The following is a 27,169-nucleotide window of genomic DNA, read 5'->3' as shown; positions in this document are numbered from 1 at the left end:
GTAATCATGTCTCAGACCTGCCCCTGCAGTGTCTGTATGTGTATTTTTACACTGTAAATTCGACTTGGCAAGTGTACCCACTTGCCAGGCCTAAACCTTCCCTTTCCTTACATGTAAGGCACCCCTAAGGTAGGCCCTAGGTAGCCCCAAGGGCAGGGTGCAGTGTATGGATAAGGTAGGACATATAGTAATGTGGTTTATATGTCCTGACAGTGAAATACTGCCAATTTCGTTTTCACTGTTGCAAGGTCTGTCTCTCTCTCATAGGATAATATGGGGGCTACATTTAAATATGATTAAAGTGTAGATTCCCCTAGAGAGTAGATGGACATGTGGAGTTTGGGATCCCTGAACTCACAATTTAAAAATACATCTTTTAGTAAAGTTGATTTTAAGATTGTGAGTTTGAAAATGCCACTTTTAGAAAGTGAGCATTTTCTTGCTTAAACCATTCTGTGACTCTGCCTTGTTTGTGGATTCCCTGTCTGGGTCAGTTTGACAGTTGGGTTGTTTTTCACCTCACACCAGACAGTGACACAAAGGGAGCTGGGGTGTGATCTGCATTCCTGATTAGCCATCTCTGCTAGGAGGGAGGGGTGGAGTGGTCACTCTCATCTGAAAGGACTGTGCCTGCCTCTGACAATGCTGTCTCCAGCCCCCTGGTGTGTGTCTGAGGCCTTGCCTGGGCAAGGCAGGATTTCACAAGAAGGTGTGAGTCCCCTTTGAAGGAAGGTGACTTCAAAGACTAAAATGGGTATAAGAAGGGCACCCAAACTTACAAACTTTAGAAACACTTCTGGAATCAAGGGGAACCTCTGCCTGGAGAAGAGCTGATCGCTGAGGAACAAGTGCTGCCCTGCCTGTGACTGTGCTTTGTGGAGCTTTCCTGCAGTGCTGCTTCTGCCAGAGTAAGAGGGCAAAGACTGGACTTTGTGTGCCTTCCATCTTGAAGAAGAAATCTCCAAGGGCTTGATGTAGAGCTTGCCTCCTGTTATTGAAGTCTCAGGGATAGCAAAGACTTCTTCCTGCCAGCACCTGGAGTCTCTGGAGAGACCCCTACTCTGCTCTGTGGTGCCCTTCCAGTTCCTGGGACCCTGAAAGGAGAGGCTGGCAGCCTAAGGACAAAAATACACGCACCGAGCGCCGTGCGGAGAAAAGATCGACGCGAATCCGATCGCGGCTGAGAAAACGACGCGACGCCGGCTCCGCAGCTGAGAAACGACGCCGCAGGAAACGCGACCGGAGAATCGACGCCCGGAGCAGGAGAAACGACGCGCAGCATCGCTGACGAAGGCTGAGAGATCGCAACCTGCGCCGCGGGACTTTCGGACCGTCGCGTGGCTGGCTGTTTCGACGCGCATCGCCGTGCCGAGTTGTTTTCGACGCATATAACCGTGCAGGGTTATTTTCGACGCGCACAGCCCGTGCGGGGTTATTTTTGACGCAAACCAGGTACATTTACACGCTAGCAGCGCTAGTGTGTTGTTACAACTACCTAAAGACTCTTTTTATTTTAAACCTTTTAAAAATCATAACTTGACTTGTGTATGTTGGATTTTTGTCGTTTTGGTCTTGTTTTGTCTAGATAAATATTTCCTATTTTTCTAAACTGGTGTTGTGTCATTTTGTAGTGTTTTCATTAAGTTACTGTGTGTGTTGGTACAAATACTTTACGCCCAGCACTCTGAGGTTAAGCCTACTGCTCTGCCAAGCTACCAAGGGGGTAAGCAGGGGTTAGCTGAGGGTGATTCTCTTTTATCCTAACTAGAGTGAGGGTCCTTGCTTGAACAGGGGGTAACCTGACTGTCAACCAAAGACCCCATTTCTAACATTGGTGACCAGCGGTCGGGATTTGGACTTGTATTTGTACTTGACATACAGTAATTAAGTGTACACTACTGTTTTGATCTCAGACCACTACGTGACCACATACTACTAGTCTTGTGATTTTTGTTTTTTTACTTGGACTGTTTTTCTCTGCATTCAGTTTCTTTTTTTTCGCTGATCCCGGGATTGACTTTGCTGAAACTTCATTTGAGAACTTGCTTTTCTGTTTTTGGAACTGTGCATATTTTCTTTTTAACCTCTCATCATGTCTCAGTCTGGAGATGCCCTAGCTGAAACTGCTTTTGATTTGGAGAAATTGGAGAGCTACAAGGTGGCTCAGTTGAAGCAGTTTTGTAGGAATGTTGGCTGTCCCATTGAGAGCTCATCCAAGAAGGATGAGCTGCAAAAGGCGCTGAGGGCCTGGGTGGCAGCCAAAGCAGCTGAGGGGCACACAGATGAGGAGCCAGAGGGGGAAGAGGAGTTGCAAGTCACTCACACTGATGTAGTGGGTGGGCCTGCTATGTCTCAGGGGAGAATCTCTAGGGCAAGTAGCAGTGTATCCTCCAAGGGTCTGACACCTGAAGAGTTGCAGGACAGACAGGCAGAAAGGGAGTACCAATTGGAGCAGAGAAGGCTAGCCCTTGAGGAGAAGAAGATAACAATGGCTCATGAGCTTAGCTTGAAAGAGATAGATCATAGAAACCAGTCCAGTAGGGATGGTGGCAGCAATTCTACAGTGCAGCCTGAGAGAAGGGTACACATCCCAAAAGACCTTGTGAGGGATTATAAAAGGGAGGATGATATCTACTTGTGGTTCAAGGGTTATGAGTCAGCTCTCCACATGAACCTGGTCCCTGAAGCTCATTGGGGGGCAGCCCTGTGGAAGCATTTTGAGGCAGAGGGGAGGGACACACTGACGGCCTTAGGGGATGCTCAGAGTCTCACCTACCCTGCCATGAAGGAGGCCTTACTTACCAGGTATGGTCTCACCCCTGAGCAGTACAAAGAGAAGTTTAGATCCTACAAGAGAAAGGAATCCCAAACATGGTTGGAATGTGTTGATTCTTGTTGCAGGTCACTGGATGGTTGGGTGAAGGGCAGTAAGGTAAACACGTATGAGGGGCTTTACAATTTAATTGCTTGGGAGCACTTGTACAGTTTATGTTTTCCAGAGCTGCGCCAGCACCTCATTGACAGCAAGCTGACTGACCCCAGGAAGCTTGCACAGGAAGCGGACCGCTGGGAGAGCACCAGGGTCCAAAAGAGGTATGGGGGAGACCACGCCAAGGGTGGGCAGGGTCCCTCTCAGAAGAAAGGGGGGGGTAAGGGCAAACAGGATGAGTTCTCTAAAGGGCCCCAAACTGATTCCCAGGGTAAGGATTCCCAACCCCCCAGTGAAAAGAGGCCATGGTTCTCCAAAGGGAAGCCAATGGCAGGTGGTCCCCTACGTAAGTGCTATTCATGTGACCAGGTGGGTCATGTGAGGGGGGACCCCAAATGCCCCAAAAGTACACCGGCACCCACTGGTGCACCGTCCCAGGGTTTGGCCAGTGTAGCGCTTGGGGAGGAGTTGGTTTCAGGTGGGTGGGAACCAGCAGAAATGACCCTTGTCTCACTAGGGGACAGTGAGATGGTCCAGAGAAACCTAGTGCCTGATAACACTAAGAAGTACAGGCAATGGGTGACCATCAATGGACAGATGGTGGAGGCTCTGAGAGACACAGGAGCCAGTGTGACTACAGTGAGGAGTCACCTGGTGTCTGAAGAGCAGATTGATCCCCGGGTACTTCACCAAGTAGTTGCAGTAGACAACTCTGAGCGCCTCTGCAGAGTGGCGCAGGTTCCCTTTGAATGGGGGGGGGTCTCAGGTTCCTGGAAAGTAGCTGTGAGTCCAACCATGCCTGTTGATTGTTTGCTAGGCAACGACCTGGAGGATTCCCCTTGGAAGGAGGTGGAACACAGGTCTCACTTGGAGATGTTGGGTCTGCCTGGGTGGGTATGCGTATCCACCCGGTCTATGGCAGCCAATCAGGGTAGTCAAGAGCCCCTGGAGCCTGAAACAGTGGCCCAGGGGTCCGCCAAGAAGAGGAAAGGCAGGAGGCGCGGGAAACCCGCCCCAGAAGTTCCCACGGTCCGGGAGGAGGCAGAGCCTGAGGGTGATGCCCCGGAACCTACAGGGGAACAGGTGGCTGAACTGGGGGAGGTCCCTGAGCTGTCGCAGTGGCAGCAGGAAGGGGGACCCACCAGGGAAGTATTCTGCACAGCGCAGAAGGAATGCCCTACTCTTGAGGGACTGCGGCAGCAGGCTGCAGCCCAGGCGGCTGGCGGGGCGCCAGGTACTCACCTGATTTATTGGGAGGATGGCCTCCTGTATAGTGAGCCTAAGGTTCCTGAGCCGGGGTCAGCTCGTATGCTGGTGGTACCCCAGGGCTTCAGGACCTTCCTACTGGGTTTGGCTCATGATGTGCCTTTGGCAGGACATCTAGGGCAGGACAAGACCTATAAGAGGCTTGTCTCCCACTTTTACTGGCCCTTGATGAACAAGCAGTCAGCTGCTTATTGTAGATCTTGTCAGACTTGTCAGGCAAGTGGCAAGAGTGGGGGGAAATGCAAAGCTCCCCTCCAACCTTTACCGGTAGTCAGTACTCCCTTTGAAAGGGTAGGAATTGACATTGTGGGGCCTCTGGATCCCAAGACAGCCCTGGGCAACAGGTTCATCCTGGTCTTGGTGGACCATGCCACACGGTACCCAGAAGCTATTCCTCTAAGGACGGTCACCGCCCCCGTGGTGGGACGTGCCTTGATGGGGGGTTTTACCCGCATGGGGTTCCCCAAGGAGGTAGTATCTGATAGGGGTACAAACTTCATATCCACTTATATGAAGTCTCTGTGGAAGGTGTGTGGGGTAACCTACAAGTTCACCACCCCTTACCACCCCCAAAGTAATGGTCTGGTTGAGAGATTCAACCGCACCTTGAAAGGCATGATTCAGGGCCTGTCAGAGCCCTTGAGGCGTAAGTGGGACGTCCTCTTGCCATGCCTTCTGTTCGCTTACAGGGAGGTGCCTCAAAAGGGACTTGGCTTTAGCCCCTTTGAGCTCATCTATGGCCACCCTGTGAGGGGACCGCTCAGTCTGGTGAAGGAGGCTTTGGAGAAAGCTCCTAGTAAACCACCCCAGGATGTATTTAGCTACATGCTGGCACTAAGAAACCAGACTGCCCGCTTCAGGCGTCTCGCTCAGGAGAACCTGGAAGCAAGCCAGGAGGACATGAAACGGTGGTACGACCAGAATGCCACTCTGGTTGAGTTTCAGCCTGGACAAAAAGTGTGGGTCATGGCACCAGTAGAGCCTAGGGCTCTCCAAGATAAGTGGACTGGGCCTTTTGAGGTGGTGGAAAGAAAGAGCGAGGTCACCTATCTGGTAGACTTGCAATCCCCCAGGAACCCCTCGAGGGTCCTACATGTCAACCGCCTCAAACCCCACTTTGAGCGAACTGAGCTATCCATGCTCCTCGCGACAGATGACGGGGTGGAGGAAGAGAGTGAGCCTCTTCCTGACCTCCTGTCTGCAGGAGAGAAAGATGGGTCTGTGGAGGGAGTGATCCTCTCCCCCTCCCTGACTGAGGAACAGCAGAGGGACTGTCGCCACGTGCTGGGACAGTTCGCCTCACTGTTTTCCCTGATCCCAGGAGTCACACACCTGTGCACACATGATGTGGACACTGGGGACAGTACACCTGTTAAACATAAGGTTTACAGGGTGACTGACAGGGTGAGGGCTTGCATTAAGGAGGAAGTCTCCAAAATGTTAGCCCTAAGGGTTATTGAGCACTCCAGCAGTCCTTGGGCCAGCCCAGTGGTCTTGGTCCCAAAGGCTACTGCTCCTGGTGCCACTCCAGAACTTAGGTTCTGTGTGGACTACCGGGGTCTCAATGCGGTCAGCAAGACTGACGCACACCCCATCCCCCGAGCTGATGAGCTCATTGATCGGTTAGGAGCTGCCAAGTACCTCAGTACGTTTGATTTAACATCTGGGTACTGGCAGATTGCCTTAACTGAAGGGGCAAAGGAGAGGTCAGCATTCTCTACCCCCGATGGGCACTTCCACTTCAATGTGATGCCCTTTGGGATGAAGAATGCCCCTGCCACCTTTCAGAGGTTGGTCAACCAGGTGTTGGCAGGACTGGATGAGTTCAGTGCCGCCTACCTGGATGACATTGCTGTGTTTAGTTCCACATGGGAGGAACACCTGCAACACCTCTGGAGAGTGTTAGAGGCCCTGCAGAAGGCAGGCCTCACTATTAAGGCGAGCAAGTGCCAAATAGGGCAGGGTTCTGTTGTGTACTTAGGACACCAGGTGGGGAGTGGCCAGGTGGCACCCCTACAGCCTAAGATTGACACGATTCTGGCTTGGGAGCCTCCCAAAACCCAGACTGAAGTGAGAGCCTTTTTAGGTCTCACAGGATACTATAGGAGGTTCGTTAAGGGATATGGTACCATTGTTACCCCCTTAACTGAGTTGACTTCTAAGAAGCAACCCAAGAAAGTGATCTGGACAGAGGCTTGCCAGAACGCGTTTGATGCCCTGAAGGCTGCCATGTGCACAGCACCTGTGCTGAAGGCACCTGACTACTCCACGGAGTTTGTTGTACAGACAGACGCCTCAGAGCATGGTATTGGAGCAGTACTCTCACAGCTGAATGAAGAGGGCCTAGATCAACCCGTAGCCTTCATTAGCAGGAGGTTACTACCCAGGGAACGTAGGTGGAGTGCCATAGAACGTGAAGCGTTTGCTGTGGTCTGGGCACTGAAGAAGCTAAGACCCTACTTGTTTGGGACTCACTTCCGAGTTCAGACCGACCACAGACCCCTCAGATGGTTAATGCAGATGAGGGGTGAGAACCCAAAACTGTTGAGGTGGTCCATTTCCCTACAGGGGATGGACTTTACGGTGGAACATCGACCCGGTACAGAACACGCCAATGCTGATGGTCTGTCCAGGTTCTTCCGCCTTAGTGATGAGAACTCCCATGAGGTTGGGTAGTTGCTCCCCACTTTTAGCTGGGGGGGACACGTGTTAGACTTTTCATCCTTGGCGTGGTCTCCCTTAACTTTTTGCCTCTGTTCCCCAGGTTGTTGATGTGTGCTGGACTCTGATTTTGCTGTTTTTGTTACTCTGGGCACTTTACCACTGCTAACCAGTGCTAAAGTGCAAGTGCTCCTGTTTAAATTATATGTAAGTGGTTCATCCATGATTGGCATATTTGAATTACTAGTAAGTCCCTAGTAATGTACACTAGAGGTGCCAGGGCCTGTAAATCAAATGCTACTAGTGGGCCTGCAGCACTGGTTGTGCCACCCACATAAGTAGCTCTGTAATCATGTCTCAGACCTGCCCCTGCAGTGTCTGTATGTGTATTTTTACACTGTAAATTCGACTTGGCAAGTGTACCCACTTGCCAGGCCTAAACCTTCCCTTTCCTTACATGTAAGGCACCCCTAAGGTAGGCCCTAGGTAGCCCCAAGGGCAGGGTGCAGTGTATGGATAAGGTAGGACATATAGTAATGTGGTTTATATGTCCTGACAGTGAAATACTGCCAATTTCGTTTTCACTGTTGCAAGGTCTGTCTCTCTCTCATAGGATAATATGGGGGCTACATTTAAATATGATTAAAGTGTAGATTCCCCTAGAGAGTAGATGGACATGTGGAGTTTGGGATCCCTGAACTCACAATTTAAAAATACATCTTTTAGTAAAGTTGATTTTAAGATTGTGAGTTTGAAAATGCCACTTTTAGAAAGTGAGCATTTTCTTGCTTAAACCATTCTGTGACTCTGCCTTGTTTGTGGATTCCCTGTCTGGGTCAGTTTGACAGTTGGGTTGTTTTTCACCTCACACCAGACAGTGACACAAAGGGAGCTGGGGTGTGATCTGCATTCCTGATTAGCCATCTCTGCTAGGAGGGAGGGGTGGAGTGGTCACTCTCATCTGAAAGGACTGTGCCTGCCTCTGACAATGCTGTCTCCAGCCCCCTGGTGTGTGTCTGAGGCCTTGCCTGGGCAAGGCAGGATTTCACAAGAAGGTGTGAGTCCCCTTTGAAGGAAGGTGACTTCAAAGACTAAAATGGGTATAAGAAGGGCACCCAAACTTACAAACTTTAGAAACACTTCTGGAATCAAGGTGAACCTCTGCCTGGAGAAGAGCTGATCGCTGAGGAACAAGTGCTGCCCTGCCTGTGACTGTGCTTTGTGGAGCTTTCCTGCAGTGCTGCTTCTGCCAGAGTAAGAGGGCAAAGACTGGACTTTGTGTGCCTTCCATCTTGATGAAGAAATCTCCAAGGGCTTGATGTAGAGCTTGCCTCCTGTTATTGAAGTCTCAGGGATAGCAAAGACTTCTTCCTGCCAGCACCTGGAGTCTCTGGAGAGACCCCTACTCTGCTCTGTGGTGCCCTTCCAGTTCCTGGGACCCTGAAAGGAGAGGCTGGCAGCCTAAGGACAAAAATACACGCACCGAGCGCCGTGCGGAGAAAAGATCGACGCGAATCCGATCGCGGCTGAGAAAACGACGCGACGCCGGCTCCGCAGCTGAGAAACGACGCCGCAGGAAACGCGACCGGAGAATCGACGCCCGGAGCAGGAGAAACGACGCGCAGCATCGCTGACGAAGGCTGAGAGATCGCAACCTGCGCCGCGGGACTTTCGGACCGTCGCGTGGCTGGCTGTTTCGACGCGCATCGCCGTGCCGAGTTGTTTTCGACGCATATAACCGTGCAGGGTTATTTTCGACGCGCACAGCCCGTGCGGGGTTATTTTTGACGCAAACCAGGTACATTTACACGCTAGCAGCGCTAGTGTGTTGTTACAACTACCTAAAGACTCTTTTTATTTTAAACCTTTTAAAAATCATAACTTGACTTGTGTATGTGGATTTTTGTCGTTTTGGTCTTGTTTTGTCTAGATAAATATTTCCTATTTTTCTAAACTGGTGTTGTGTCATTTTGTAGTGTTTTCATTAAGTTACTGTGTGTGTTGGTACAAATACTTTACGCCCAGCACTCTGAGGTTAAGCCTACTGCTCTGCCAAGCTACCAAGGGGGTAAGCAGGGGTTAGCTGAGGGTGATTCTCTTTTATCCTAACTAGAGTGAGGGTCCTTGCTTGAACAGGGGGTAACCTGACTGTCAACCAAAGACCCCATTTCTAACAAGAGTTAAAACTGTTAGTCCTGTTTCGTCCATCTGTAATATTTGTGAACAAAAACTGTTTGAGTTGAACATCACTAAAATATATTAACAAACACAATTTAGACAGAGCCTTTTGAAAACAATATTTTAATTATTTATTTAGCACTGATCACCATATGATGAGCTTTAAATGAAAGAAGTTTACAAATCCAGTTTCTGTGATGATATAATTGGTAAAATTCAAAATGACAATTTAAAAAAAATACAAAAATGCTCCGCTTTAGAGAAGTCTTTTATTACCCAATAGTAGCCTTTCTCTATATCGACTCATTCATCTCCGTGCATGTTTGCTCCAGTACTCAAATTTTAGGGCCTCATTACGAGTTTGCCGGTGGTGGTCTGATCGGCACAATTCTAGCATTATGACCACAATATTATGAGTTTAGCTATGGGACCACCAAAAGACCTCAGTAGTCAGTATAGTGGGGACCATGGCGAACCTTCACTGCAGCGGTCAGTGTGAGAGATCCCTGCATCAGGACTGTCATGGCTATTAGGAGTTGCTGAACCGCCAAGTTGTCATTGAAAACTCCACTGCCCTGGAAAGCTTGGCAGTGTGGCAGGTGACTGGCCCAAAACGGGGGACATGAGTGTGTATGGCCACATGGAGAGAGACAGGGGCGCATGTGGGCCTCCTAAGAAATTCAATGTTCAAGGATGCACTGTGTTCCAGGCACTGCATGGTTCATTGGAAACAATCCACCCATCATGCTGACAGGTAGGAGAGCATGGCAGGCAGTATCTCTATTGTGCTGTCCCATGCCTCTGCCCACTAGTCACTCCAGCCCATGTAGAACTCGTAATATGTGGGTCACAGGACTGTCAGCTAGGCATCATTCAAAGGACCCAACCATGGTGGTGCGACGGTCGGACCACAAAACTCGTAAAGAGGGCCTTAGTCTGTTAATTTTGCTGCAACACAGACTATTCCCCTTATGTGTAATAAATCTCATCTGCTCACAGTGTAAAACAAGCACTATGCTGCAGTTGCAAAGTGTAATTATTCCCAATGAAGTGTAGGAAATCTCATCTGTTCAAAGTGTAAAGCAAGATTTTATGAGGTTTTCTTATATATGCTGGGGTTGAACCCTCCTTAACAGGTTTCAGGCTAATTATGCTAATTTAAACACCTTTAACTTTTTATAAAACACAGTCCCATTTGAGATGACATGCTGACACTTTAAATGGAAGCAAACTGTTGCTGTGGAACGATGTTTCTGTAACAATTCCGTTGGTTTTGCTCTTCATTATATTGGAGATTTTAGAAAATCATTTTTAGAAGAATAAGAAAAATAAACTAAATTGAGAATACTTGGTTCATCTTCACTTTGTGAGATGGAATCAACACAAAGGGTCTTCAAAGAAAGTGGTAAATTTAAAGATATGGTTGGTCTTCCTTTAGATCAGTGAAGTCTATGGCCTCAATCTCTAGACTCTCTCTAGGGTTGTCACTAAATTCTTCAGTACAGCCGCCATGCCCTTTTTGCAACAAAGGTAAAGAGCTTTGCAAAGTAGGAATTTGATCTTGTAAAACAAAAAAATCAGTGACCTTGATGAGTACTGTGGTTTTCCCGAAAGTGTTTGCTTCGTTAATTACTTTTGCTGCTAGGGACCACCATGCCATGCACTCATGTTCGGCAGAACAACTGTCACTATGACCTGCTGGTGGCCCAATGGCCAGTAGGCTGCCAGGCAATTGGGTCACATGAGCAGCAAGAGGAGGCTCTGGCATAGATAACCATGCAGTTCCCACTCCTCTAAAGGAGCGGGGAACTGCGTGCAGGTAATTCTACAATTCTTCTTTGACGATGTTAAAATCTTTAGTGACAGCATTTTACATTATTATTTTAAATAAACACATTCAAAGTGATATTCTAAGGTAGGAAGAAAGTCCTTTTTAGAGTATATCACATAAATGACATTAAAGTACTGATTACATTTGTAATAGGCAAAGTAGAATGGTCATATCAAGCTGGCAATTTGCACTTTTTACAGATGGGTACAATATCAATAAACATTAAACGGAAGAGTAAACAGATATAGATAGAGATTAAGGAATAAATGTACATCCGATGGTTTTAACGTAACAAGACACTTTGGGGAATATTTACAAGTGGCTTGCAGCACACATAGAAAGAGGAAAATGTCTCTCAGGTTTGTTTTCATGCAGGAAGCTGTCCCTTTCCACACAAAAAAAATCCTCCATGCAATGCAGGCACCCTAGCACCATGGTGCAAGAGTGTATGTATTGGTGCGAGGCAGCCAATTGTACGCCAGAACAAGGAGAAAGGATAGGAATGCATCATATTTCATAAATTCAGTGCATTCCTGTCATTTCACATTGGTGTAGGGCAGCGCAGCAAAAAGACTTGCATTGCTGCCCTACACCAATCCCTTGTAAATTTCCCCCTACTTATTTATTTCCAAGCAGTGAATTGCTAATGCTGTTTATCAAGCCTACGGGACATCAAGCATTTCTGAGTTTTTTTATATGATCAGTGGTCTTGAGCAATGTTTATTTTCTTCACTTTCAGTTTCCTCTTTGCAAAAATCATATGTACGTTTCAGAAAAGACAAAGAAACAGCACTAGGGGCGATATACAAAGTAAACAGCCACCACTTCTTGTTTACATGCTTTCCAATTATGACTAACATCACATTATTTTTTTTGATAAATCATTTAAGAGTATTGCAGAAATACACAAGACTTTTAAAGAACATGTGCTACATTTTTCAATATCTTATTTTTTTCTTCTGATATAGGGACTCTATAATTGTCTGCTGTATAAATTCATGCACAAGTATGTTTGCTGGCTTTGTCATCTTCTCCATTGTTGGATTCATGGCTCATGTCACCAAGAGACCAATCGCAGATGTTGCAGCTTCAGGTATCAAACTTCTTCATTTAGTTTTTATTACTGGATTATTTAAAATCATTACAGTGTGATTTATTTAACAAGTACTCATAAGAACTATTTTTCTGTGAACTAAAGTAGGAGTTAATAGTATTTTTTTCCTTATAATGTGCTTTCCTCAAAGCACTTCTGATGTGTCATTATTTTCTACAAATATTACTGACTGATTGAAATTGGTACTCCTTCATTTTATTATCACCGAGATAGACTGTGTCAAATTTGCACGTATTCACAAAATTGGACAGTAGACCACATAGAGGTATCAGCAACAAGTGTGTCACTGTCTACCTTTTTGACTTTATAGATTGTCTCTTGACCAAATACCTGTATTTTACAAGCTTAGAGAGGCACCTGTCTTGTCCTTGTACTGGTGAACGACTTGAGTAGTTTTATACATTAGGTTAGAGGAAAATCAAAGTGGATAATTTAAAGCATGGTCGATGGTTCGCTAGGCCATAGTAGAAGATCACCGACATACTCAAAAATCTCTGCCAAAATGAAGACAATCATTGTTCCAAAAGTGTTTCCATGAGTGTGCAAAACTGTAATGCTTAGGGAAGAATAGCATTTTTTTTAGCTATTGCAGAAATAAACCCTAAAGAGGGGAGTTATTTCTGCAAAATAAAAACTCAATGTCCCTGAATCATTGGGAATTTCTTTCGAGCACTTGGAAATCCGTTCTTTGATTTTCTGTTTGGGATCACCAGGCTTTCCCTTTTCCTGGCACTTCCTAACTGGAAAAATATATATCTGAAGGACTGCCCTAAAAAGCGTGGGCAATTTGATGTACAAGGACAGACAAAGGATCCTTAGACAGAGACATGGTGCTTCATCCAACTTTAAATGCAAAGCAAATGCTTAGAGAACTGGTAGAACCTCTCTTGGTCAGTTAGATTGGTGGGGGAGGGGGGGGGAGCTTCAGATTTTCCAACAACTATGCTGGCATATAGGTGGTCATTACAACCCTGGCGGACGGTGTTAAAGCTGCGGTAAGACCGTAAACAGGCCGGCGGTAAAAATTTTGGCATTATGACCGTGGCGGAAACCGCCAACAAAGACAGCCACTTTAACACTCCGACCGCCACGGCGGTACAGACAAGCAGCGCGGCGGTCACCGCCAACAGACAGGCGGAAGACAATGTACCGGCCATAGTATCACAACCTACCAATCCGCCACCTTTTCCGGGGCGAATTCTCCGTGGATAAAAACACGGCGAAACAGTTTCTGCAATGGGAAAACGCTCACCTGAACACATCCCACGAGGAAGGAGGACTCCATGGAGCCGGAACTCCAAATCCTACCGGCCCTTCTCTTCCTACTCATCTACGAAGACCAACGCCAGCGCCAGCGACGACAACGGTGAGTACTACACCTATGACATAGGGGAGGGGGGAGGCAAATGTTAGGGGGACACACACGCAACACCCCCACCCCCACCCTCGCATATTACAACACACACACCAAAGCATTCACAAAAATCACATCAACAACCCACAACCCCCCCGGAAGAAAGCAAAGACAAAACGAAATCAGTCCAAACATTGTAATGTATCAATATACATGTCTCAAAAATATACAGATATATTAGCAAACCATACAAAAGTATATACATTCCGAGAAGTAGTGCAGATATGCACATATAAATGTCCGTGCACCACTAGTCAAAAAATGCATGGGCGAGGCCCACAAAAGATACCTGTCCACACACGGAGAGACACCTCAGGGGGAAGGGAAGGGGGGTCACCTCAGCTGGAGGAGTGCAATGCCAGATCCACGACGGGGCTCCATGCCCACTGTTCCATCCTGGGAAGTGCAAAGACACAGTCTCTCAAGTCACTACAGTGGGTGGGTTGCCCACTGAACCATCCTGGGGAGTGCAAAGCCACAGTCTCTCAAGTCTCTACAGTGGGTGGGTTGCCCACTGTTGCATCCTGGGGAGTACAAAGCCACAGTCTCTCAAGTCACTACAGTGGGTGGGTTGCCAACTGAACCATCCTGGGGAGTGCAAAGCCACAGTCTCTCAAGTCTCTACAGTGGGTGGGTTGCCAACTGAACCATCCTGGGGAGTGCAAAGCCACAGTCTCTCAAGTCTCTACAGTGGGTGGGTTGCCCACTATTCCATCCTGGGGAGTGCAAAGCCACAGTTTCCAAAGTAGATAACAGCCTCCACTGGTTCTGGAGGGGGACTGGTGCCCAGACTGGATTAGTCTCCCCGTGGAAGTTCCTGTACCGTCCCTGTCCCACTCGCACATGGTATAACGATGCTTGATGTGGCGGACATTTCATTCTTCCCCAGTGCATGCCCTATTCAGCGGTGCTTTGCCATGGCGGTCTCTGGACTGTTCAGCAGTGCTTTGCCATGGCGGTGTCTGGACTGTTCAGCGGTGCTTTGCCATGGCGGTCTCTGGACTCTTCAGCGGTGCTTTGCCATGGCGGTCTCTGGACTGTTCAGCGGTGCTTTGCCATGGCGGTGCATGCCCTGTTCAGCGGTTCTTTGCCATGGCAGTCTCTGGACTGTTCAGCGGTGCTTTGCCATTGCGGTGCATGCCCTGTTCAGCGGTTCTTTGCCATGGCGGTCTCTGGACTGTTCAGCGGTGCTTTGCCATGGCGGTGCATGCCCTGTTCAGCGGTTCTTTGCCATGGCGGTCTCTGGACTGTTCAGCGGTGCTTTGCCATGGCGGTGCATGCCCTGTTCAGCGGTTCTTTGCTAGGGCGGTGTTTGGACTGTTCAGCGGTTCTTCAACATGCCGGTTCTGGACTGGGCATTGGTGTGTGGCATGATGTTCTCTGGACTGGGCATTGGTGTGTGGCATGACGTTCCCTCATTGCCCAGCGGGGTTGTGGCAGCCGGGGCCCTCCTGGGCACTGACTCCGGTGGTGGCGGTCGTCTCCTGACCAGTGACGATACTTGGGCCCTCCTGGGCACTGACTCTGGCGGTGGTCTCCAGACCAGTGACGATACTTGGGCCCTCCTGGGCACTGACTCTGGCGGCGGTCTCCTGACCAGTGACGATACTTGGGCCCTCCTGGGCAATAACTCCGGCAGTGGCGGTGGTCTCCTGACCAGTGACGATATTTGGGCCCTCCTGGGCAATGACTCCGGCGGTGGCGGTGGTCTCCTGACCAGTGACGATACTTGGGCCCTCCTGGGCAATGACTCCGGCGGTGGCGGTGGTCTCCTGACCAGTGACGATACTTGGGCCCTCCTGGGCACTGACTCTGGCGGTGGTCTCCTGACCTGTGACGATACTTGGGCCCTCCTGGGCACTGACTCTGGCGGTGGTCTCCTGACCAGTGACGACGGTGCTGGCGGTGGCGTCCCGACCGCCGGGAAGGATGCCGCCCTTCTCCGCCGTGCTGCTCACACTAGTCTGTGCAGACTTCCTCTGGCCCTTCCCCACCTTTGGAGGAGTCACAGCTGACTCTACAATCCCCCTGGAGCCCCTGTGAGTTGTTTTGCCACGAGGAGTCTTCACAGGGTCCCGTCGGCCACTTTCCAATTTCAAAGCCTTTACAGGGGTTGGGCTGCCAGTACCTTGGCTCCGGGTCACACTGCCAGTCCTGGTGGCCAGTGCACTCCACACACCTTGAACAGGCACCACTGGTATTGGAGGCTTTTTGGCTGAGGCGCTACGACGGGACTGATGAATTGGAGGGGGGGCAAAAAGGTCAACTTTACACAGGGAGAGTTTCTGACGAACACCGGGATGGGTAGTTGGAGGGGGTCTGGGAGTGGAGGAAGAGGAGGCGGTTGTAGGAGGTGTCACTTTAGGTGTTTTGGGTGCAGGTGCAGGTACTGGAGGCTGTCGTGAGGTGGATGGATGTTGGGTGTGTGGGTGCCTGCGTTTGTGTACTTTGGGAGGGGGCATCACAGACACACTGGGAGAGGACACAGGGGACGTGTAAATGGGAGTGGAGGTGGTGAGTGCAGGTGAGCGGGGTGTGGTGCTGGGTGTTCTGGTGCGAGTCCTGGTGCCTGTAGATGTAGTGCATGCAGGTGTGAGTGTAGACGAGACTGGGAGGGAGGAAGGAGACGACGAGGAAGGGGACACAGTGGAGGCAGTGGATGTTGCTGTGTCTGCACGTGGGTGATGCTTGCGTGTGTGCCTGTGAGTTGTGTGGTGCCTATGTTTGCCTGAGCTACTTTTGTGTGTAGAGGTGTGTGCATGCTGGTCTGATGGTGTGCTTGGGATAGGCTGGGGTACAGGGGATTGGGTCTGGGCGGAGGAGGTTGGAGGGGGCAGGCTAGACACAGGGACAATGGCGGCCATCAGTGCTGAGGCCAGAGATTGCAGGGTTCGCTGAAGGGCAGCCTGACCAGAATGAATGCCCTCCAGGAATGCATTACTGTGTTGCAACTCCCTTTCTACACTCTGGATGGCATTCACAAAGGTAGACTGCCCAACAGTGAGGGACCTGAGGAGGTCAATGGCCTCCTCACTGAGGGCAGCAGGGGTGACTGGGGCAGGGCCTGAGGTGCCTGGGGCGAAGGTGATGCCCACCCTCCTGGGTGAGCGGGCACGGGGTGAACGCTGAGGGGCTGCTTGGAGGGCGATGCTGATAGGGGAGGTGGCGGCTGTACCTGTAGAAGTGGGGCGCACAGATGGTGTTGCCACCACAAGGGAGCTCCCATCGTCAGACGAGTCCGTGTCGCTGGTTGGTGATCCGATGGCCGACGTGAAGCTCCCCTCGCCCTCCGTCCCACTGGTGCATTCAGAGTCCGTGGTGTGGCCCTCCAAGGCCATGTGGGATGCAGCTCCCTCGTACTCCGGTGCCACTGTACCTCCGCCTGATGATGCTGATGCTCAAAAGAACATGGAGAACACAAAAAGGGGGAGGGAGACAGAAGAAAGACAGATTGAGTGCATGGCGTACCGCGACCGTTGGCGGACACTGCAGACACAGCAGCCCCCTGCACTACGCCGTGCTCCTGGCCTCCCCAGATGCAATTCCTGGTATCTGGCCTACATGGCTATGGTGGACCTCTGCACACATGGATGCCACAGAGGCATCTATACCTGTACTTGGCACTCTACTGCGGCGGGGTAGGGAACCACATGGCCTGCATTACGGAGGGGCCTAGTCTACCTATGTCTGCCTGGCCTAGGTACACCCACAGGACTCCCCCCCCACCCAGACCCCTCCACTGCGCGCAAAGTCTGCAGAATAATGTTGTACTCACCCCCTTGTGTCTGCTGTGATGCCCTCAAGCACCCATCCAACTCAGGGTAGGCCACCGCCAGGATCCGGAACATCAGGGGGGTCATGGGGCGACGGGCACCCCTTCCACGTTGGGAGGCCATCCCCAGCTGTGCCTCCGTCGTCTTCTTGCTCCAGCGGCGAATGTCCTCCCATCTTTACGGCAGTGGGTGCCCCGTCTCTGGTGGACCCCCAGGGTCCAGACGTCCTTGGCGATGGCACGCCAAATGTCCTTCTTCTGGTGGGCGCTGACCTACATGACATGCACAAGGGAAGAAGAGAAGTCATTAACAACCGCACCGTCAATGTGCGTGGCCCCCCTCCCTACCCTAGCCATGTGGCACATTCATTCACATGCATTAATGTTCCCTGAACTCTGCCCCCTTACCTCTTCCAACCAGCCCTCTCCACCCAGGCCTAACCCATACAACGTGCTCCCAGTGTACTTACCTGTTGGTCTGGAGGACCGTAGAGTAGGGTGTACTGGGGAGGACCCCGTCTACCAGTTTCTCCAACTCCTGAGCAGTGAAGGCAGGGGCCCTTTCCCCAGACGCAGCAGCCATCGTCGCTTCCAGACCGAGGTCACAGCAGCACTTGCAGTGTAGGTCCTCTCCTGTTGAAGATCAGGTATCTAGTGATTGAACAGATAGAAAATGGCCGTGACGTCCGCGGCGGTGCGTATCATCATCGCCGGCGCACTTCCTCATTGGTTCCTGGGACCCATAGGGTACAATGTTAACCAATGCAGCATTGCGCCGCGGTCTACGACCGCCTACCGCGACGGTGTGCAACGCCAACGCAGTTACCCCACAATCCCATTGTCCCTGTTTAGAGGTCAGGCAGCCACCATTTCAGGGGCCCACATGGCTCCATTTACTACTGCGTCACACATAGCTAGGCCTACACTCAACACACATGCAAGAAGGGTTTTGTGTTTGGTGTCGTGTTCTGTGTAACTGTGGGTACATACCTGGTAAAAAGTTGACTCGATCCTCGCTGTTGTCCTTCCTAGGCGCCGTCAGCTGGGACAATTGAGAAGATGGCGGAATCCTCCGGTGTACCGACCGCTGGTGGACCTGTTGACAATGGAGGAGCGACATTTAATCGTCACCTACAGGTTTGACCGTGCCACTATCCAGGAACTATGTACCCAGTTGGAGCCAGAACTGATGTCACGAATCCGCCATCCCACTCAAATCCCCCCTGACGTGCAGGTGCTGTCAGTGCTCCATTTCCTTGCAAGTGGGTCTTTTCAGACAACAGTTGCCATGGCATCAGGGATGTCCCAGCCTATGTTTTCCAACGTGCTGTCCAGAGTGTTGTGTGCCCTGCTGAAACACTTAAGGAGATACATCATATTCCCTGAGGTGGAAGATTTGGCTACAGTGAAAGGTGACTCTTATGCCCTTGGACATATCCCCAACGTCATAGATGCTATTGATGGGACCCATGTGGCTTTGGTCCCCCTCCACAGGAGTAAACAGGTGTACAGGAACCGGAAGAGTTATCATTCCAGGAATGTACAGATGGTCTGTTTGGCAGACCAGTACATCTCGCAGGTAAATGCTATGTTCCCTGGCTCAGTGCATGACACATACATCCTGCGGAATAGCAGCATCCCTGATGTGATGGGTCAACTCCAGAGGCACCGGGTGTGGCTATTATGGGCCTCTGGTTACCCCAACCTTTCCTGGCTATTGACCCCAGTGAGGAATCCCAGGACCAGGGCAGAGGAACGCTACAATGAGGCCCATGGGCAGGCTAGGAGGGTGATCGAATGCACCTTCGGCCTCCTGAAGGCCAGGTTCAGGTGCCTCCATATGACAGGTGGTTCCCTATTCTACTCACCGAAGAAGGTGTGCCAGATCATCATCGCCTGCTCGATGCTTCACAATCTTGATTTGCGATGCAAGGTGCCTTTTCTGCAGGAGGATGGTCCAGATGACGGTGTTGTGGCAGCAGTGGAGCCTGTGGAGCCTGTGGACAGTGATGAGGAGGAAGCTGAGGAAGAAGACGACGACAACAGGGAGTCAGTCATACAGCAATTTTTCCAGTGACACACAGGTGAGAACATTTTCATTTTTAACATTACATTCACTGTCACACGTCTTACTCTATCCAGTGTGTAATTTAATGGGATTATTTGGTAACTGAGTTGTTCCTTTCCATTACGGTTTCACAGGTGTGGTTACCAACGTGTGTCATCTGCATGCATCCTTCAAGGACTTGTGATGTGTGACATTGGTATGTTGCCTTAACAACTAAAAAAGCATTTTGACACTGTCATTGATAATACATTTTACAAAATCATAGACTGACTCCAGAATGTTTTGTGGTTCAAGGGTGTTTATTTAAGTGCTCAAAAATGGAGGGGGGTTGTAAAATGGTGATGGGTGATGGTGGAGGAATGTCCATGGCAGAGTCCAGTCTATTAGTCTCACAGGTGCACTGCCCATCTGGGCATAGGAAGTGGAGCTGGGGCAGTTTAAGTATGGACAGGGTAACAAAGTGGGACGGTGGGGGGACAATCAGGGTGGTCTCATTTGCTGGCGGGTGTCTTGCCATCTTGCTCTGTCCTGTTCCTGGATCTCATGGACTGCTTGCGTGGTGGTTGTCCGTCTGCAGGGGGTGGGGTGCTGGTGTGGTGGTCCTGTGGCGGGGCGTCCTGTCCACTAGCACTGGCGGAGGTGGTGGGCAGTTCATCGTCCTGGCTAGTGTCAGGGGCCCCTTGGAGTGCCAATGTGTCCCTCAAGGTCTGCTGTATGTCCTTCAGCACCCCTACGATGGTGCCCAAGGCGGAGCTGATGGTCCTGATCTCCTCCCTGAAGCCCAAATACTGTTCCTCCTGCAGGCGCTGGGTCTCCTGAAACTTGACCAGGACCGTCGCCATCGTCTCCTGGGAGTGGTGGTATGCTCCCATGATGGAGGAGAGGGCCTCGTGGAGAGTGGGTTCCCTGGGCCTGTCCGCCCCCTGTCGCACAGCAGCCCTCCCAGCTCCCCTGTGTTCCTGTGCCTCCGTCCCCTGGACCGTGTGCCCACTACCACTGCCCCCACGTCCCTGTTGTTGTTGGGGTGGTGGGTTATCCTGGGTTTCCTGTAGTGGTGGACACACAGCTGATTGACCCGTCCTGGGTAGGGAGGTTTGTGCCCGCTGAGCGGGTGCTGTGCTGGTGTTACCAGAGGGTGGACGGTCAGTGTTAGGCTGTGCCTGTGCAAGGGGAACCGACTGTCCAGAGGCCCACGATGGTCCGGGCTGGTCATCAGGCTCCAGTAGGGCAGAGCTGCTATCGTCAAAGTGGGCCTCTTCTGTGGGTGGAGTGGAGGTGTCTGGACCCCCCGGTGTGGTGACGGTCCTTCGTGATCCTGCAGGGGCATAAGAGCATGATTATTGCATGTGTGTGTAATGGTGTGCAATGGGTGGGTGAGCGTGTACCCCAGTGCTAGCATTCCTGTGTGGGGGCTTGTGTGATGATGGTTAGGGGGTTGTTCTGGGTATGTGCAGTGAGCATGCTTTGGTGAGGGGTGACCATGCTTAGTTGTGTCATGCAGGGCTTGTTGTTGGGATGTGTGGTTTGTGTTCTTAGTACATTAGTGTGGAGTTGGTGTGATAGGGGAGGGTGTGAGGGTGGGGGTGTGTGATAGCATGCAGGTAGGGTGGGTGATCTGATAGTTAAGATTTGACTTACCAGTGTCCATTCCTCTACCGACTCCTCCGAGACCCTCTGGATGCATGATGGTCAAGACTTGCTCCTCCCATGTTGTTAGTTGTGGGGGAGGAGGTGGGGGTCCGCCGCCAGTCCGCTGTACCGCGATGTTGTGCTTGGAGACCGCTGAACGCACCTTCCTCCATAGGTCGTTCCACCTCTTCCTGATGTCCTCCCGATTTCTTGGGTGTTGTCCCCCTGTCCCTATCGACTATTCTGCGCCATAGCTCCATCTTCCTGGCTATGGATGTGTGCTGCACCTGTGAGCCAAATAGCTGTGGCTCTACCCGTAGGATTTCCTCCACCATGACCCTGAGCTCCTCGTCGGAAAACCGGGGGTGTCTTTGGCGTGCCATGGGGTGGTGTGTGTGATGTGTGAGGTGGTGAATGTGGTGATGAGTGTAGTGATGTGTAGTGGTGTGTGGTGTTTTTTCGTGGATGTTGTGTGGGTGATGGTGTTGTGTGCCTCTGTGTGGTGGTATTGTCTATTCTGTGCTCTCTCTCTGGCCTTCTTTCTGTATTTTTGGTCATAGGGGTTTGAGGGTGATGTGGGTGTGTGTTTTATATTATGTTGGGTGTGTGGGAGTGGTGTGTGTATGTGTATCAGGTGTGTGTATTTTGAATTGTCCAATGTGGCGGTGTTTTGGAGATGTGTGTGTATTTTGAGCGAGGCTGTGTGTACCGCCAATGGAATACCGCAGTTGAAAGACCGCCGCGTGGATTCGTGTGTCGTAATAGCATGGGCGTGTTTCTGTTGGCGTGGAGGTGGAGGTTTTGTTTTCGCCAGTTTAACACTGACCTTTGGTGTGGCGGAGTTGTGTGGGTGTCTGAGTTTTGGCGGATTCCGAGATGTGTGTCATAATAGCTGTAGGGGAATTCCACGGCCGCAGTGGTGTATTGGCGGTCTTCTGCACGGCGGTAAGCGGCTTTTACTGCCAATGTTGTAATGACCCCCATAATGTTCAAAAACATTCTGCAACAAGTAGGGTGGATGAGAAGGTCCTAGGGGGCATAGACAGAGGGAGGACTGTGGATTGGTGGGACTCCTAAGTGAGAGAAAATTTATATTTTGTAGAATAACTAACATTTTTAGGACTTTCCCAAAGGAGAGAGGGAGAGAGTGTTGTCTGCGTTTTGTCTGTGTTCCTCACCATGCACGACAGAAAGCCCCTGCACCCAACAATTTATCAGATTATACATTTATTAGGAGGGTGTAACACCCCCAAACACCCCCTCTGATGCTACGCCCCTAGGACTGGGGCATCTGATTCCTCTTTTCACAGGATAGCTAGCATTTAGCAGTCTCTAAATAACCTCCATGGTGTCAGTGCCTTAATAAAAAAACCTTAAAGAAAGTTAAGGTTTGCAGAATAAATAACAAATTGTGCTATCTTAAAACACACTTTCTTCTGAACTATTTTTCTTGGTCTAGATTGACAGAGGAGCTATCTGCTTGACCTTTTGCTTATAATATACATAGATAGGACCTTAGCTGAGCCCCCTCAATCTTTGGTTTAATGGATCGGCCTCTTTCAGCCATTAACACTTTTGACACGTTTATTTAATTCTTTAACTATATTTGGCAGTATTAAAGGAATAATTAGGAGATAAGAGGAACTAGGGAGTGAGAGATACTTGGCACTTGTACTCTTTGGAACTTCTCAAAAAACAGGTACTGTCCATTGGATTTGAGGATGTTTTCGGACAGCACATATAATTAATGCCAACACTCAAAGTTATTCTAATTACACTTGGTATACTTATGATTTTTTTTTATGAATTTTGCGTTGATGTAAGAGATTTTAGGGCTACACAGTTTGTCTTATGTATATGTCCATGTATATATCTGTTGTTATCACAATGTTGTTCCCACTGAGGACTTACTATGGATATGTGGACATAATGCATTCCAGTGTACACGGTTGCATGATCATTCCTCAACATCATCGTATGTCATGAACTATGTTTGGTTTCAGCTTCCATTTGGTTTGGTGATTGGGTTGTTGCGTATATATGATTATGTATTCAATGTGGATACTACAAGGTTGTGCATACGCTATTTACAGCCGTGATGAAGTCAATGGGATACATCCTGTTAGACAAAACGTGTTGAGTTGATGTTTGGCTGCTACAGGACAAAGAAGACGGTTATATAATGAGAATTAAACATTGAACTTGTATATGGACCACACACAAGAGAAATGTATGTTTCATATTTATGTTATGGCGTGTGCCTTTATTTATATTTGACATTCATTTAGAAATCTCACATAGGCATCATATTAAAAAAAAAATGTTTTTTAATGCAACTGCATTTTTTAATGCTTTTGTTAAACCACTGACACCACCACCTGAACTCCACATATACTTCTAGTACTTTCAATACCAAGCTGAAAAATATTACCACCACAGTACTAATACCACCTGCAATACCATCACCATTACCACCACTGGTAACAGCACCAATATGGTCACCAATATAACCAGCACTGATAACACTGCCACCAATGTTACTACCAAAATACCACCACTTCTATTAATCTATGTAGTACCAACGTTACGAGTGCCACTACCACAAGTAAGCATTGACGAAGTCAAATGTGGTGGTGGTAATGTGCTATCACATGGACACATTATTTATGCATGCGTGTGTTTACATCAATCAATCAATCATTAGACTTTTAGAGCTCTACTTGCCAACCATGAGGGACTCCAGGTACTATCAAGGTCCAGTTGAAAAGCCGAATAGCCAGGTCTTCAAGGACTTTCAGAACTCTGGAAGAGATGGGGCAGTCCATAGATGAAAGGGCAGCTCGTTCAATGTCTGTGCTCCTAGGAGGGACCACCATATCCGCTATGTCGGATGCTGGTTGGAGAAAGGGATGCGAGGCAGAGGTTTCTGATGGAAGTTCAGGTGGTGGTTCAAGTAGATGGGTCTGCAGTTGTTTAGGGCCTTTTATGCATGGGTTAGGAGCTTGAACTGGCATCTTTTCTGGACGAGAGCCAGTGGAGTTCCCTGAGGTAGGGGGTGATGTGGGTTCATCTAGGGAGATCCAGGCTGAGTCTGGCTGCAGCAGTCTGTATGGTCTGAAGTCTTCAGAGGAGGTGAGCTGTGAACCCTGCATAAAGAGTGTTGTCTTAGTCCAGTCAGCTGGAGATGAGGTCTAGGGTGATGGTGCAACTGGAGTTTTAGGGTATCCATTTAAATATCTTACAAAACATGCGGAGCATAAAGAAACAGGGGGAGGAGACAGAGTTGACCTGAATCATCATGGTTCGTTTGTTCTCTATAATGATGCCTAGGTTCCTAGCATGGTCAGCGGGGATAGGAGTAGGTCCAAGTTCTGAGAGCCACAAGGGTGCATCCCATAGGGATCAGTTGTTTCAGAAAATCACTACCTTTGTTGTGCCCGTGTTGAGCTTCAGACAGTTGCCTTTCATCCAGTTGGTGACGTCTGCCATTCAGTTGTGGAAGTTGATCTTGGTGTTGTCTTCCAAGAGGGAGAGGATGAGTTGTTTCTGGTCGGCATACAATATGATGTTGAGTCTGTGGGTTTTGGCAATGCTGGCCAGAGGTGTCTTATAAGTGTTGAAGAGGGTGGGGCTGAGAATGATCCTTGGGGTACTCCATAGAAGATTTCCTTGGGTACGGACGTGAAGAGGAGAAGGTGTAATGTTTGCATTCTTTCGGTAAGGAAGGAGAAGATCCGACTGGAGGGCAGCTCCTTGGATGGCTATGTTGTGCAGTCTTGTGATGAGGGTGTGGTGGGAGACAGTATCAAAGGCTGCCAAGAGGTGCAGGAGGATCAAAGTCGCAGGCGCTCCTCAGTCGAGTAAGGCTTAGTGTCACTGGTAGCTGCAATGAGAGCTGTTTTGGTGTTGTGGTAGCTGTGAAATCCAGATTGGGAGTCGAGTTGAAGGTTCCATTCCAGATGTGAAGAGAGTTGTTGGTTGATGGCTTTTTCTACTACTTTGGCAGGGAACAGAAGCAGGGAGATTAGTCGCTAGTTGTTGAGTTTGCTGGGATCTGTCGGTGGTCTCTTTAGTAGGGTGTTAACGTCTGCATGTTTCCAGTCCTTGGGGGATGTGGCCATGGCAACTGAGGTGTTGAACAAGATGGTGAGTATGTGGCTGATTCTGGTGTTGCCTAGTTTGAGGATGTGATGAGGGCATGGGTCTGTTGGGACCTCTGAGTTGCTCAAGTTCATGATGGTGGACGGTGTCTCGTGGGGCGAGCTGGCTCCATTTGGTTAGTCAGCTGTCTGTGGTAGTAGTGGGGTTCTTGTGCTGCTTGAAGAAGTTGGTGGCCTTGGGCTGGGGTTTGCAGTTTCTGTAGATGTTGGCGATCTTGTTGTGGAAGAAGATTGCAAGGTTGTTGCAGAGCTCCTGTGAGGAGTTAATGTTTGTTGCAGCTAAGGGGTTGGAGAATTCTTCGATGATGCTAAAGATTTCTTTGCTGTTATTGAAGCTTGATTCAATATGTGAGGCTAGGGCCTTATTCTTTGATTGTCTCAACTGCTGTGATAAAGGTTAAGGGCTGTCTTGAAGGCGGTCTTGTTGGTGATGTCCTTGCTGGTGTACCATCTCATTTCCAGTTGTTTACATTGTTGCATAGTGGTTCTGAGGACTTCAGTGTACCAGCTGGTTTACTGGGTGGTCCTTCTGTGGGTGTTGTTGTCAGTAGAAGTGATGCTGTTGACGCAGTTGGTGATCCATTAGTTGATGTTTCTTATGTTCTGGTCTAGGTTTTTGGAGGAGATGGGGTGGGTGTTGTTGAAGGCATTGATCCATGTGTCCTTTGAGACATTGATCCAGCTGCGGTTGGGTGCATTGGGCATACTGGGGGCAGATGTCCATGAGCCGGTGATGTTGAAGTGGATGATGAAGTAGTCAGTACAGGTGAGTTCCATGGTGTGGCTGTACCTGATGCGTATGCTGGAGGTGAAGATGGGGGTCTAGCATGTGTCCTGCGGTGTGCACAGGGACGAGTTGGGTGAGTCCAATGTTGTTCATGCTGTCGGAGTTTGGTAGTGTTGATGCCATTGTGGTCATTGAGATGGAAGTTGAAGTTGCTGAGGAGAATGATGTTTTTGGAGTCGATAGCAAGTGGGTTGATGAAGTTGGTGATGAAGTTGCAAAAGGCTGCAGGTGGTCCTGGATGACTGGAGACAAGGGTGCCCCTGATGGTGGTTTTGCTATCTGTTTGGAGTTAGAAGTTGACGTGTGTCATGGCAAAAGTGATGTCATTTGTGGTGGTGCACTGGATGGATTTCTTGCATATGATGGCAATCCCCCTGCCAGGCTTGTTGATGCATCAATCTTGTATCCTTTGGGTATTGTGGCGGCGATGCCAGGTGCAGAAGTGTTGTTGAGCCAAGTTTCAGTGAGGAAGAGGACGTTGGGTGTGAGGGTGAAGATGAAGTCCCAAATCTTGAAAAAATTCAGCAAAAAGGAGAGAAGACAAAACGTTTGGGGGTGAACCTGCAGAAAGGGCCAGGTCCAACACTTAGAGCCTGATTTAGATATTGGCTGATGGTTTACTCCATCACAACTGTGATGGATATCCAGTCTGCCGAAATCTAAATCCCCTAGGAAAAAATGGGATTTAGATTTCTGTGGACGTGATTTCTGTCACCGTTGTGATGGAGCAACCCATTGGCCAATATCTAAATAAGGCCCTTAGATTTTTATTATCAATTTTAAATAGGTATTTTTTGTTTGCGATATCTGTTATTGCAGATATTTTGGTTCTGTGTCTGAGGACAACTATCACTGTATTTTAATTGCTGCCCGCTAGACATGATATGTATATGACTCTGCATTAGAATCTCTTTGTACAGAAACGTTTGGGAGTCAGGCTATTTGACGTCCACTCCCATACTGGTGAAGCAGTTTATATAGGCTAGACTATTCTGTCTTGGCAAGCTGTCGCAAAACATTACCATGCGAGTCGTTGTTGTGATCAATGGGATGTTCTTCATCAACATTCCTAGTTTGCTCCCATGCAATGTAGTGCCAAGCTGATTATTCACTGGTGAAGTTACTGGACACTTCATCTTGATCTACCAGTCTAACCAAATAATAAATATATAATTAGAGATGTGGTGAATCATGTTCAAGCCTTCCTTATCTCATCTGAGACTGTGCTAAAGTCACACATTCTTGTAAAGAAGTGCTCCATATGGTTAGTTTGGTGTATAAGACTGGTCTTTAAATTCCTTTAATAGCATCCCTTTTGGTAATGTTAAACATCTTGACAAGCTAATATTGATTGTGGTGC

The 27,169-nt window shown here is 49.2% G+C and overlaps 1 protein-coding gene across 4 annotated transcripts in view; it reads left to right on the top strand.

Annotated features, from left to right (window-relative positions):
- The window catches only part of SLC6A1 (solute carrier family 6 member 1), a 528,744-nt gene that overhangs the window by 337,735 nt on the left and 163,840 nt on the right, over positions 1 to 27,169 (top strand). For all 4 annotated transcript variants that reach the window (XM_069206662.1, XM_069206663.1, XM_069206664.1 and 1 more), the window contains one exon: positions 11,834 to 11,958. In XM_069206662.1, the coding sequence (XP_069062763.1) occupies positions 11,834 to 11,958 (125 nt within the window). The remainder of the gene's footprint in view (positions 1 to 11,833; positions 11,959 to 27,169) is intronic.

This window comes from Pleurodeles waltl, chromosome 9, assembly GCF_031143425.1.
Source record: "Pleurodeles waltl isolate 20211129_DDA chromosome 9, aPleWal1.hap1.20221129, whole genome shotgun sequence".
Classification (NCBI taxonomy): domain Eukaryota; kingdom Metazoa; phylum Chordata; class Amphibia; order Caudata; family Salamandridae; genus Pleurodeles; species Pleurodeles waltl.
The sequence above is the reverse complement of the archived record's forward strand: the minus strand, read 5'-3'. Positions and strand labels throughout refer to the sequence as shown.